General features: G+C 32.6%; 1 protein-coding gene across 1 annotated transcript in view; it reads right to left on the bottom strand.

Moving 5' to 3' along the window:
- Positions 1–12930, bottom strand: part of LOC111045140 — a 192677-nt gene extending 179747 nt beyond the window's left edge. Inside the window, exons 1-2 of the mRNA XM_039442087.1 lie at positions 12819–12930; positions 6038–6377 (exon numbers count right to left, since the gene is read on the bottom strand). Of these exons, the coding sequence (XP_039298021.1) occupies positions 6038–6191 (154 nt within the window). The 5' untranslated portion in view covers positions 6192–6377; positions 12819–12930. The remainder of the gene's footprint in view (positions 1–6037; positions 6378–12818) is intronic.
- Between the last annotated feature and the right edge of the window lie 1098 nt (positions 12931–14028).

The following is a 14028-nucleotide window of genomic DNA, read 5'->3' as shown; positions in this document are numbered from 1 at the left end:
GTGCTATACTAAGAAGTTGCAGGGATAAAATGCATCCACTGTAGAAAATGAATTGAACCGAAGAAGAAAACTTGTCGGCTGTTGCCTGCCTAGTAGCTAATCTTTTACGTTTGTTCACAAACTGACTTTGTATAACTATTTCAAAATGACGCCATCAGTTCTATATTCAACAATTAATTCAATTTTTATAGTTTACAAGATGGTTGAACTTTACTGATTAATAGAATTAAATAGTAATATCATTCATCATTCAATTTTTATACTTCACAATTTACGACCCAAAGAACAACAATAATAGGATGGTATGAAATAAAATCGTAGGATAGACAGATTAGTGAAACAACACGGTAAGAAACAATAGCAACAGTTTTAATCTGTTGTTAAACACAACAGTTAGTGTTTTTAATCTGTTATTTTATATTTAAAAAAATTGAAGAAGGGTACTATAATGTAATTTTATAAATAAAAATAAGTAGTCCTGAATACATACATTTTTAGAAAAGCATCATTATAGCCTCAGAATAAATCATAATCTATAGAAGTAGAACAGAAGTTTTCTCTGGTATAGCCTACAGGAAAGACTGCATTGATACTCATACTACACACAATTTGATTGATGAATTTATTTAGTTGAATATTGAAATGTAGTTAATTGATCAATTCTTCTGCAAACCCGTTACCCTCGCTCAGTTTGGAAGCATCTGAATAATTCCGTTATAATCGTTTACGATTTTTCATTGACCTAAAATCAATAACTACTGACGCTCACAGATGTGATAAGTTGACAGTAAAAGTTGAGGTGTTGATAGGTTGAGTAGGTACTGCCAGTGTCAACCAAAAGGGAATTAAAATATTTATTGACTGTGTTTTTAGTAGCTGATAACTGGCAATAGAAAACAGTTGAGTGGACTAATAACGGTTATTGAACAGCTTTGTTCATTCAACTTCGACCTTCACCGGAGCATCGCGTTGCTATGGCAACCATTCAGCGTCTCTCTGCATAGCTGCTCCAGCCAGTCTGCACACGCATTGCGGGTTTGTTAACTAGACAACGTACACCATTGCAAAAGTGACGTCCTATTAGCAGACATATTTTGTCCATTAAATGCACTTTAATAAACTATGAAAAATAGTATTGGATTGGGAAATGAACAGTATTTGCTTGTGATATGAACTGTGAAAGAAAGCTACGGGCCTGATACCTGATATTGAACTAAAGTTATCGATACCTAAACTTGGGAACTGCAGCTCGATGAACTGCATGTAACTACTATACTTTCAATTTCAGTTACCAAGATTCTCCTCTGAAACATTTTGTTGAACAGTCTGTTCAACGAAGCTACATAGTAATCAATAATATTGTGTTCTTGTTGGTGATGAGTTTATCAGCTGAACGCGATTGGGGTTGATTCATATTTGAATATACTACTACTATGTATAATATATACATAACTACTTTCGTCAAACAAATTAACTCATTTTTCAATTTAGGGTCATCACTTGAAGCCTTGAAATCAACTCTTGAAGAGATTTGGATCAATTTCCAATACTGTACTTTCTCATAATCTCACCAACAATACCTAAAATATTGTTTACCTTTGTATTGCAGTCTTTCAATACATTACTATTCAATTGTCTCCTCTGTTTCAAGTTCCTAATTGATTTTTCTTAACGTAGTACTTGTTACAACTCAATACCAGAGTAGTTAAACGTTACCTACTCTTATATACAGAGAGCATAGAATTTTAAAAGGATACTTAGATTTATTCATATTCAAGAGTAGCCCTAACGGGGGAAAAATACATCGAGTATAGAATATTCAGCAGTTTATATTGTATACTTGGAGTATATACATAATTATTCTATACTCTCTGCTTTAATATGGTCTTTACAAATTCTTTTTAGTGATCAGAAATCACTTTAAACTGTAAGTCAATATTATTAATCTATATCATTCCACCGGATTCCATACACAAGTCTAGAACGCATGTGAGCTTCATTCATTTATTTCTTATTTTTATATTTTTCTTAGTCATTTTATATTATGTTAATTTGTGAAAAATGAATTGATAGATTGATTCTCATCAAAGAATGGTCTAACGGAAATATTCACTCACTGTCTTTGCTGTGAAGGTGGTATTATAGTGGATATAAATGTGGTACCTACGTATGAGATATTTCCTGTTGTTACATTTTTATGCATCTTAAATGAACTAAAAATGGAGCACATCATTGATTTTATGCATCTGACTGTGTGAATTGTGTTATACATGAAACTGATACATTACTTGATATTCAAATAATCTACTATATTCATTGCACATTGTAACCAGCCCTTCAATTGGCGTTGTGAAATGAGATCGTGCCTTGGTTTGATTTGTACCATCCCACCTATAAATCGTAACAATACAAAATTTATTACGGCTGTAAATAGTATCGATTTCTTTGAATATAATGTAAGATTGTACAACGAATGTAATCTACTTCCATTCAGAGAGCTGAACGTAGAGATAAAATCGAAATTCTGAATACACTGAGAGGTATTTATCATCCACACCCACACCATATTGACTGAAATTGGTCATCTGGCGAAATTTTCGCCTTTTTCGCAATTCGATCATGACCTTGTCATGCCTTTTATTTTGCTGGATCGAGGAAATAAGTAACTGGAGAACATCTGTGCGTATCTATTCCGAGTTAGGCATTTCAGGAAACGTTGAAAATGAACGGAAAACGAAAAAATTGGAATAGAATATGAAAATATGACACGGAAATTTGATGAGGGGGAACAGAGAAAATGTTGTGTCAACTCAACGCAAACACAACAGATGAGAAACGATATAATATTTGGACAAGTGTGATACATAAAAAGGTAACCATGTGAGTCACAATGCAAACAGTGGGATGCATGTGAACAAGAGGTAGATCAACAATATTGCAATAGCAGCCCTTGTGTCTGAATTCGTAGTACTGTACATCAGGAGAACAACATTAGAGACGGCCTCGGAAATCCTCATAGTCTTTGGGGTTTTATAGTGTTTTACTTCGATCGATCATAAGTTTACACATGTTTACTTATCACAGAGGCTGATAAATCTTGTTCCTACTCATTTTATTGCCAATATGAGCCGGAGCAAAAAACTAAATTGCGAGATTGAGGAATGGATGAGATCAGATAAAACTGAAGAAAAAATATTCTAGGCACCTACTGTTTCTTGTTTTATGTTTTGTTTTTTATCATAGATTAATTATTGTGTGTTACTAACTTTTATCTAATTTTATCATTTACTAATCTAAGAAATTATATTTTGTGTGTAAATTCCACTAATCCATGTTCTTAATTTGGTTGTAAGTTCTTAGTTTATATTGAATAAATATATTTTGCAACTTAGGTCTAAGCACAGGTTTTATCTTGTAGGATACTCCTTAAACATAGATGGACATGAAAAATATACTGCAGTTTTGGGAGTATTTTTATATAATTATTTTAATAGTATTTTTCTTGTATTATTTTTAGATTTTATAATATTATATTATTATAACTGTGTATGTTTTTTGAGAAAATAAATTTGAATTTGATGGATGTGGATTCCTGTATTCATAAAAAACAATCAATACTATAAAAGATACAGCAGAAATGTTCCAGAAGTAGTAATGAAAAATTTTTGCACACCCTGCTTAGATACTTTGTAATATAAATAATATCACAGATCTTAACAAGGTGATACACAGTTCAGTTAGTTTATGATAATATAAGTTGAGCTGGGAGCCTGGGTTCACATGTCTCATATCTTGAGACGGCATGTACGGCATGAAAATGTCGTACTCATTGAAAATATCTACTAACAAAGACGAATACATATGCGCACTGATAAACAAACAATAATTTTGTAAAGAAATCAAATAATTAGTCGTAAACAAGATTTTTTAGCTGGAATCAAATTGAATTTTGGTAAAATGATTTCCTTTTAGGTTTCCTCTTAGTACGGTCTAGTTGAAAAATGAGCAGTACTTGTGAGCAATGAACTATTAATATTAACATGAACAGTAATGAAATTCATTATAACTTGCGCGCTCTAAAATGTAAATTTGCATATCATATTATATGGTCGCCAGTAACGCACAAAAACAGGCTTGAATAAGGGTTTGAACTTTGAACAGGTGACTAAGGATTGAAAATACTCTAACGACATCGCACCTACATATCGCACTAACTCTAACAAGAGTACGCATGTGTGCATGTATAAGAATTAAGTAGGCTATTCGAAAAAAAAACAAATGATATTTCAATAATTACTGTAGTTGGTTCCATAGTCTATTTTATAAAGTGACAATCGAATTGATATGCCTAGATTGAGGGTTTAATGAAGTTATTTTGAGAGTGAGTCAGTATTGATGTGAAAGCAGAAAGGATTTTTTTCTCTCATGTATTTTGTATTTTATTCACGTGAATTGTTTTCATATTTCACATTTAAAGGGAAAATACAATTTTTCTCATGAATGCCAAGTTTTTCAAACATTATTGAAATTACATAGAGTTTGGACATGCCAAATTAATCTGGTATAATCCGTATCCAAAGTAAATTACAAGTTGATGAGCTGAGTAAACTATTTTGGAACAAACGAATGTAATCAATTAAATAATAAGGTGAAATTTAAGGTATTATATTGAAAATTCAATGCAAGAACAGTAACGAGTTTTGCATCATTTCTAGATGTTTTGAGAATCATGAATGAAACTGGTTCTGGTAGATAACGTTGTTCTTACAACTACAATAGCCTCTGAACTTTTAACCTCATCAGTAAATCTTAAAGCATCATCAATATTTTTTGAAGAAAAGAGTAATCATAATTTTTTATCACACTAAAAACCATTCAAACCACACAACATCAGGTAAGCAGTTTAAAGGTAATTTGAATGCATTTTGAAAACATGAATTCAACTTGCTCAGCTCGAATGAGATATTCCATCAGTTGTGTATTTCTGACATCTGAGGCAAAATCATGCTAATTTTATCCATTTGATTTTATGTCATGAAATTTTCTCTCACTTTTAGATTGATGTAAACATTCATTCACTTGGAGACATAATTTTAGCATGGCCTTCAATGGACGTTAGAAGCAACAAAACATTCAAACAATATTAAACAATCAATTAAAAAGCACATTATTTCTATCACTACAACGTTTAAGAAAACTATAAAAACTAAAACTATCAAGTGATTCAGAGACATGAGGATACTGTACTCCTTGTCCTGTATATTTTTGTATCTTCACAGAAAGGAACCTACTAACTTTTCAAAGATTATAATACTGATTAAATAAATCAGTTTGATCTCAGGGCTAGGAATTGGGAACGTAAAACTAATTTATTCAAATATTGCAATTAAATTTTCGAATACTGTGAATCATTTACAGTTCTCTGAAGGATTATCAAAGATCAGTTTTCAATGATTCCTTAAGATTTATTTATTCTGTGTAAAATAATAATGAAATGTTAGAAGTGAACAGGTGTACACATAAATATGACATAAAAGATGTTCTAGTGAATCGGTTATGTGCCGATCATCCTTTACTGTATTCCCAACCTAAAATCTTACAAGATTTAATAGTAATTCTGTCATCATATCAGGGTGAACTGACCTACAATAGATTTCTTAATACACAAGTGCACATGTATATGAAATGATGCAGTAGACATGAACATTCAACACATAGACATGAAACATATTATAAAAACAAACATAAATATTGTTGCAAAATTGAAAAATTATAGCAAAATAAAATAATGGTGAAAAATAAACATAATTTATAGTTAGAGAAACAATATGTTTTGAATATAATGTAGCTCTAAAACACTGAACGTGCTCATTTATAACGTGCTCATACCACACTGGAAGTGCACAGGGTGCACTAAAAACCACTGCAAACATCCAAGCCTTTGCCTTTGCGTACGCACGCGCATGAGTGCAGTTGCAGATTAGTGGCGTCTCACACGGGCATTCACGAGCACCGTTGACAGATCTTATAAACCTACCTCCTGTAAAGTCGATAAAATGGGCCCACAAACCTTTGAACTTGGATAGGTTCTCTTCGTAACCCTGTTTCGATTTATCGAAGACTCCTCCCTCATCCAGAGCATCTCCTGGGTCGAATCCGAGCCTATCCTTGTAATAGGCTTGCGTCGACATGGCGTCGCACTATCGATATATCGATAGGTTAAATCGATATATCGATCGATCGCGATCGTTCTCTGTCCTTCGAATCCCTTTTAATTTCACGCACTGATGTCACTTATGCCCGCACTGGGGGAATAACTTTTTTAATGTTCTCAACCTTATATGTTACAGATCTCTTTCGATTTTAAATGGTATTTACTGTTTCCAAATAAGCATGAAATGTAGTTTTCAATAATGGTTAGGTCTATATACAGACCATAAAGAAAACTTCCGATTGGAATTTTCGAATATGATCGAATACATAAACAAAACCATTACAAAAAGAGAGAAAAGAATGTGTCTGTTTTCATAAGGGCGTGAAATGAAATTTTGGTTTTAATGAGTCTATGTTCTATCAAGAGCAACAAAACCAATCTAGTTTCCAAGAACAGAAATACTTCAACTTGTGGAACATTGGAATCTTAAGACTAGATCAAAATGCATTTGAATTTGAAAACAAACATGTAATAATATGTAGGGATTGGAGAAATATCTTGCACTTTAGGCCTCAAGGAGATGATGATGAAGAAGAAGAACAACAAAACTAAACAGCAATAAAACCCTAAATGTGAAACATAATTGGCGACGACGAAGGACAGTTCAACACTAATAAATTGGCAACATTGGAATGATACATTTTTAAAATAATGATAATATTTTGTTACTCAGGAAAGATTTGTATACTAAAAAAATATGGTAAAAAGAGGATTTACAAGGACACAAATTCAGTACAAAGATATTCACAATGAGTCACAGCACGGAATCACCACATCAACAAGTGCACCTGTCAAAATTGTATACAAAGAATTGAGTAAGAATAAAAGCAAGACCTCAAGATTTGATAGATTATCACAACAAGCCGTATCATTCCTCCAACACAGTAAGATTTCAAGAAGTCACTTTATGACAAAAGTATCAGATAGCAACACCAACAGACTTGTGAGATTATAATATAGTTATAAAACTGGAAAAATATTGGGCAACAAGACTGCAAGACATGACGTCTAGTACAAGACTTGTGAAATTTGAAGAAGACTACAAAGAATGATAATATACATTACTAATAAACTTCAAGAATGTAAGCCTATACAACTGCAGGACATTATAATATTATAGAGACTGTGACTATCTTATCGTTTACGCATATTGAATATACGATCATATGTGATTCCCAATCACAAAAACACATTCATTGAGCAGCCTTAGCGATCAAAGCGTTGGGGAAGGGAGGTCTCAATTACTTCTCCTCTCCCTCCCACCGATTTGATGGATATGACAAGAAAATTTCTACCTGATTTAGTAATCTCATCACACGCAAAAAACTAAGTAGGAAACGAGATAATTCTCAAGAAGATTTATCACTATAAATAGACGCTTTCTATTTTATTAACAGGCCGGCTGATAAACCGCTATACAGGCACTCAGCTGATTTCTGAGTCAAAGAACACTTTTAGTTTCATCTTGCTAAAAGTTTCTTATGGGGATAAACTGAATAGGCATTCTGAAACTTTCAAGATGTTTTCATAGTTTGAGATTTGTAAGAGAATATACATTTTCATGTAAATAATCTGTCAAAGCACAGACAACACTTTCAAGACTTTAAAGACCAGAATATTGGATAACTTTCAGATGAATAGGAAACACAAGAGCATCAAAATCAAGAGATTAAACATCAATTTCATAGGTATTCATCAAGTCTTCAGTTAACCACAATTTGAGTACTTCTGAGTCTAGAATTAGTCTATTGACAATAATTAAACTGAATCATTAAATTTATACTGAGTTGACTTGAATAAGGAATTTAAAATTGCTGTCTTTTAGAATCTTTTGAAGATGTCAAATTTTTGTTCAATATTTGAAAGAACTAAAATATTGAATGAGGATATTCACATAATCTATCAAAGTTTTGATTTAATAATACATGAACATGAGAGTCTTCTCAAAGCTCTTGATAAGTGACTAATTGAAGAATTTTACATTTATTTGTATTTCAATTCCAATGTAATTCCCAGGGTCGCTTTCTCCATAACAGTTGATCAAAAATTCTAGTTTAAACCATCAGCTGACTCAATTGAAATGAAACACATAATTAATGCGTCCATACATTGATTATACAGGTCAACAGTTAAACCGACTTCAGAGAAGGCGTGCCTTAAAGTAACCAGTGAAGTTTCAAGAATGTTAGTTGAAATAGAATGTTAAAATCCAAAGTAAAACCAGTGGAAATTGAGGGATTGGAGGAATAGAGGGAGAAGTAATTGTAACTGCAGATTCTTGACTTGACTCTACAAACTGATTCGTATGCCTTGAAAATCTAGGCTTTGGAGAAATCAACATTACAGTGGAACTGATATATAATATTGAATCAATAAAGACTTCCAAGTTTAGTATGCATCTAATTCAAGTTCTACTAGGCTCAATAAGTACATCTATTGAGTTAGGAAACATAGTTAGGTAACATAATGTAGGCCTATAATAATTTGTTCAAACTTCCACAAGGAAAATCACTCTAGTTTTCTAACAGAGCCGCATTATAGGTAATAATTATCATCTGAAAATGGTATCTTATCTTTGCCAACCACAGAGGAGTGTACAAATGGAACAAGTGCAATCTTATGTTAATAATGAAAAGCAATAAAACAGTAAGGTTTATAGTCATTTTATATTACTTTCTGGTCATGTCATCTAAAGACCTTATTCGACTAGAAACAACCTTAGACAAAGTACGACCTGACTCATTTCTATAATCATTGCTCAAGAGTAAGACATATTCGGTACAATTACTGACTTCAGAACCCAATCAGTGATTTTCAACCACTAACGCTTGACGTTTGGAAGATGTTTTGTACTAAACAAAGCCCCAATCAGTGCAACAAAGTAATAAAGAAGACTATAAAATATCAACCTTCTACGACAATTTTAAGACGTACTGCTACAGGAATTGGAGAAATTATGCAAAGCCATCAACATGTGAACAAGAAATGGCTTTGAATTCACCGATTTGGATAGGTGAATAAAATTCGAACAATAGAGAATAGATATTGTCTCACTTGAAAATAATGCGATTCTTGGGCAATCATAACAGGTATAGTTTACCAGTGTTGCTTATTTTAGACGATATCAACTATTCAAAATTTTAACTAGCAACAGCTAGAAACAAGGTGTCAAAATATCACGATTGGAATGAAATCCGTGGTGATTATAATAATTTATCACCACACAACACAGGAGTAAGAAGTGCTACTCATTCTTGAAGGAGCGAGAGGGTTATTGATAGAAGATTTATATTCTATTGTGAGAATAATCAAGTTGTGCCATAAACTTGTGACGCGTACCTATTTCTAATAAAAAGAGCCTGATAGAATAAAGATGAATGATACACAGCCAGGACACTACGAAACAATAAAATACCGTAAATCAACTGCATCTAATCACTTGTAATTTCGGATTCAATTAAAAAAAACCGTAAATCAACTGTGTCTAGTTACGTATAACTTCGGATTCAATCAACTTGATAAAATATTTGTGAGATTTTTGTATAATACTTCATATGATAAATCAAGATATTGTAAATTTATGTTTTATGTTTTAGAATTAACGATATATCAAATCGAAAAAAGATTTAGTGATCAGAGATTGTTCTATTTTATAGTGATTTTTTTTCATAGTCACATTATTCGAGAAAATGGATAACAAAACATTCTACAATAGTTTGACATAGATATTTGCGTGGTTTTTAATAAACCACCTGTTACAAACATTTAAATTGTTAGGCCTGTGTAGGTCTACAAACAATGCTCTATAAACAAACATTCCAAAACAAAGTAACTTTCATTGAATACAAGAGCTGCATTATTAATTTGGGATCAAATATATGATTTTGGGACAATGAACTAATTGATAAACAAAAGGCAACAATATTAGTAACAATGTATTTTGGAAGCAAAAATGATGATAGTGTGAAAAACGGTTCAACAATAGAAATATGTGAATACAGGTGGAGTGATAGAGGTGATTTATACAGTTACACCCTATTTCATTAACTAATATACCCTATAACGCAATTGATTTCAGCATTAAAATTCAATAACTGTAGCATAAAGTCAATTTAAAGAATGCATTGTTTTATAGTAATTTATTACCCTGTTACATTTATTATACACCCTATAATGGAATTATTTTCAGTATTAAATTTCAGTAATTGTATCAACTCAGAGAATGCATAGTTTTTCAGTAATTATCAATCTAGCAGCTAATAACTAATAAATAATAATTATTGATTGATTTCTGTATTCAAGAATTACAACGGAAACATGGTAATATATTACATTAATAAATAATACAGTTATATTTCAATAAATGTTAGATTTGAGGAATATCCAGCTTACTGTTATTATGTGGAATCTTGGAAAATTGAGACGTATTTTTGATAATTCTACAAAACCCAAAGTTTCCTTGATCATTTCAAAATTGGATAACTCAAATATCACTTTTCAGATGGAAAGAATCTAGGAACTATTTTTCCTACCTTACAAAGGTTTTCCACAAAAGAATTGTTTCAATACAATGAAAAAAGAGGAAGACGAACAACTTGAAGAATTCAATTGAAAAATATATAGAGCAGATTTAATACAAAGTTCTCATCAACTTTGGGAACGGACGAAGCTTCAAAATATTTCCAACTATTCCAGGCAGCCAACATAAGCTCTGAATTTCATTTAAACTCCATAGAATTTTCACAAAAAGAATTTAGGGAACGAATAGAGTTTTCAGAGAAGTATTTCTCAAATGCAAATTACAATCAAAGGGGTTACAGTCGGGATTGCATATTCTGAATCCTGAAGTATTGTACTTCGTTCAGTATAATAAGTTAATAATAGTGTAGGCTAAACTGAAGGTAGGCCTTTTCATGTGGTCGGATAGGTTACACACAGGCGTATCAGGTCGAGATCTATCAAGGCCTATGCCTACGTAAAATGCACGAATCTAGGTAAATTACTCAGCATAAAGGTATCAATTTATAGAAAGCGAAAAATTACTTTATTATCATACTTTGCCAAGAGGAAACCTAATTTCTCAAAATCTTTGTGATGGAGATTCGTGTCATGACCTAATAGATCTAATTCATAGAAACATTAGCCCATTATGGTTACATCATAGCTTCCTGTACATTGCTATATCGGTTAAAAATGTGTGCTATCAGAGCTCTGACTCATCATAGTCAACTGTGGAACATGAGAATCATGGGCATTTCTTTTGAATTTACGAAATAGGTTACAAGAATAATAACTGAATGATCTTCATCGGAAATGCTATAAATTTATTTTTTATAATGTTCGAGATAACACTTATATAAGGGCATACCATAGAATCGGGAAAAGTATAAAATCACCAAGTTGATCAATTGTATTATTCTAACAACTGAGAAAACTTTTATCTTGAGGATGAAACAGTTGAAATATTATTTTTGAGAAGGAAGAAAATTGTAAGAAAATTCTATAAACATGAGGAACGTTAGAAATAGTTTATGTTCAATCATTATTCTACAGATTGATATAATAAGAGAGCTTCTACAATATTCCTTGATACTCTTCCCAACACATTGGTGAGTTGTTGAGTTGCATGTGTATCCTCATACTTACATAGATTGGAATGACTGAGGTAACAACAAGAGGAATATTGAATGACTTTGATAATTTCAGATGGTTTGATTGTGAAAGACAGAACAACTATAATAAAAGGCAGAATGAGCCACAAGAAAACTTGCAGAGAGCAACAAGAAGAACTCTTTGTTGAGAAATTTACAAAAACAAAGAATACGGCGAACATTGAAACCATTATTCAAGCTATTAATTTATGTAAATGATAAGTTAGTGCAAATGTATAAATGTTTGCAAATTTATAAAATTTGAAATGCAACACTGTATATAAATTTTGAAAATTCCACAAGAGAGAAGATTTGATAAATTTGACAGACATTATAGAAAAAGGTATCAAAAGGGGTCTTTTTAAAACTGATCAACAGAGAAGTTTGAGAAATAATTCTATCTCTTCATTAGAAATACTGGAACATCTGTATATAATCGTGAATCGCTGCAAAAGGCATAAAAAATGTGTAATGTAAATAACGAAAACAACACAGATTGAATAAAATTCAACAGGTAAGTCCTAAACTTGGATAACAACCCTGTTAAAAACATGTGTCTATTGAAATTTCTATATTGTAGTTTGTTAAAGCAGACTTGGATAAAATTGGAGAAGTCCAATATTCCATGAAGAAGTTCTTGATAATTAATATAACAATTTATAATGAATTGATATCAAAAATATTCAGAGAAATAATATCCATTATTCATGGTATTCATTCATAATTTTATCAAAATGTGGAACGACATGAAAAATTTAAGAAAATGATATCCGCGATTGTATGAAAATGTAAAATGACAAAAATATCAAGAAATCTAATATTCATGATTATATCTTGATAGTGGATGACATAAAGATAATATCCATGATTATAATACATGAATGTGCAATGAAATGGAAAATTATATCAAAATGTAGAGTGAAAAATAAAATATTGAGTAAAATAATATTCACAATGAAAGAAACAACGCGCACTAATAAGGTGAATAGAACACAACTTGGTAGAAGACCGGCAGAAGACCGCACACCACCTAAAGCACACGACAAGCCAAGGCAGACTGGACTCAGATCCAAGCCGCATGTGTCAATGAGAGGTCTGCTGTGACGTCACAGAGGGTGGGGGGAGGGGGCAACCGATAGCGGAGGTGTCGCAGAGGCGTATGAGACTCCAAGGTCGGGGTTCGAATCCCTCCAAACCGACCACCTTTTTCGGAAGGATTCTGGGGACGACGCAGAGGAGAGAGGTGTGTGAAAAGAGGCAGAGGATGTGAAAGACAGATGCAAAAAGTTAGGGAGGAATATTTGAGAGGAGACTTTGAGAAGTAATGAAGACGGAGAACTTAACAGTCACTGGAAAGGAGATTGATTGATCGATTATTTGCCTTTATTAGGGCGGAGTTAGGACTCCAGGTGCTCTCTGCCACACAACCCTAAATAATGTGTGTGAAGAGAGACAGAGGATGTGTGGAAAATGAGATGGAATAAGACGTGAAGAAATATTTGAGAGAGAAACTTCGAGAAGAAATTGAGGAGACGAAGAATTTCACCGTATCTGAAGAGATGTATGAATGAGGAAATAGAAAAAAGAAGGTGGTATAAGATGTGATGGGATACATTCAAAGTTGAGAGGATACTTCGAGGAAAAATGGAGACGAGGACTTTCACCGTCACTGAACTGGAGAGAGGTAGTTGAGTGTATAAAAGAGAGCCTGATGATATGGAAAAGAGATGGTGAATGGTATGAGATGAGATAAAGACTGAGTGGAAGAGAGTTGGAGGATTTGGTGAACGAAGAGGATGGAGTGAGAAATGAAGGAACATTTCAATTCCAGAGAATCCTTTGATAACAAATGAAGGCTAAGAATTTCACCGTAACTGAACAGGAGTGAGGTGGTCGAGTGTATAAGAGAGCCTGAGCGGATAAGGAGATGGTGAATGGTATAAGTAGTACGGAATACTTGGATTTGAGGGAATACTTGAGAAGAATGTCAACTATTGATTGATTGAATGCTTTATTTATGCAGATTACAAACGATAGAAGAGGAATGCTCAGATTAGGGATGCACAAATTTGAAAAAGTACATCGAAGAGAAAGAAGGAGTGGATGGAAAGGAATATTGGAATTCGCGAGAATACTTCGAGAATGAATGTAATGATAGAAGAG

This window comes from Nilaparvata lugens, chromosome X (genome assembly GCF_014356525.2).
Source record: "Nilaparvata lugens isolate BPH chromosome X, ASM1435652v1, whole genome shotgun sequence".
NCBI lineage: Eukaryota > Metazoa > Arthropoda > Insecta > Hemiptera > Delphacidae > Nilaparvata > Nilaparvata lugens.
The sequence above is the reverse complement of the archived record's forward strand: the minus strand, read 5'-3'. Positions and strand labels throughout refer to the sequence as shown.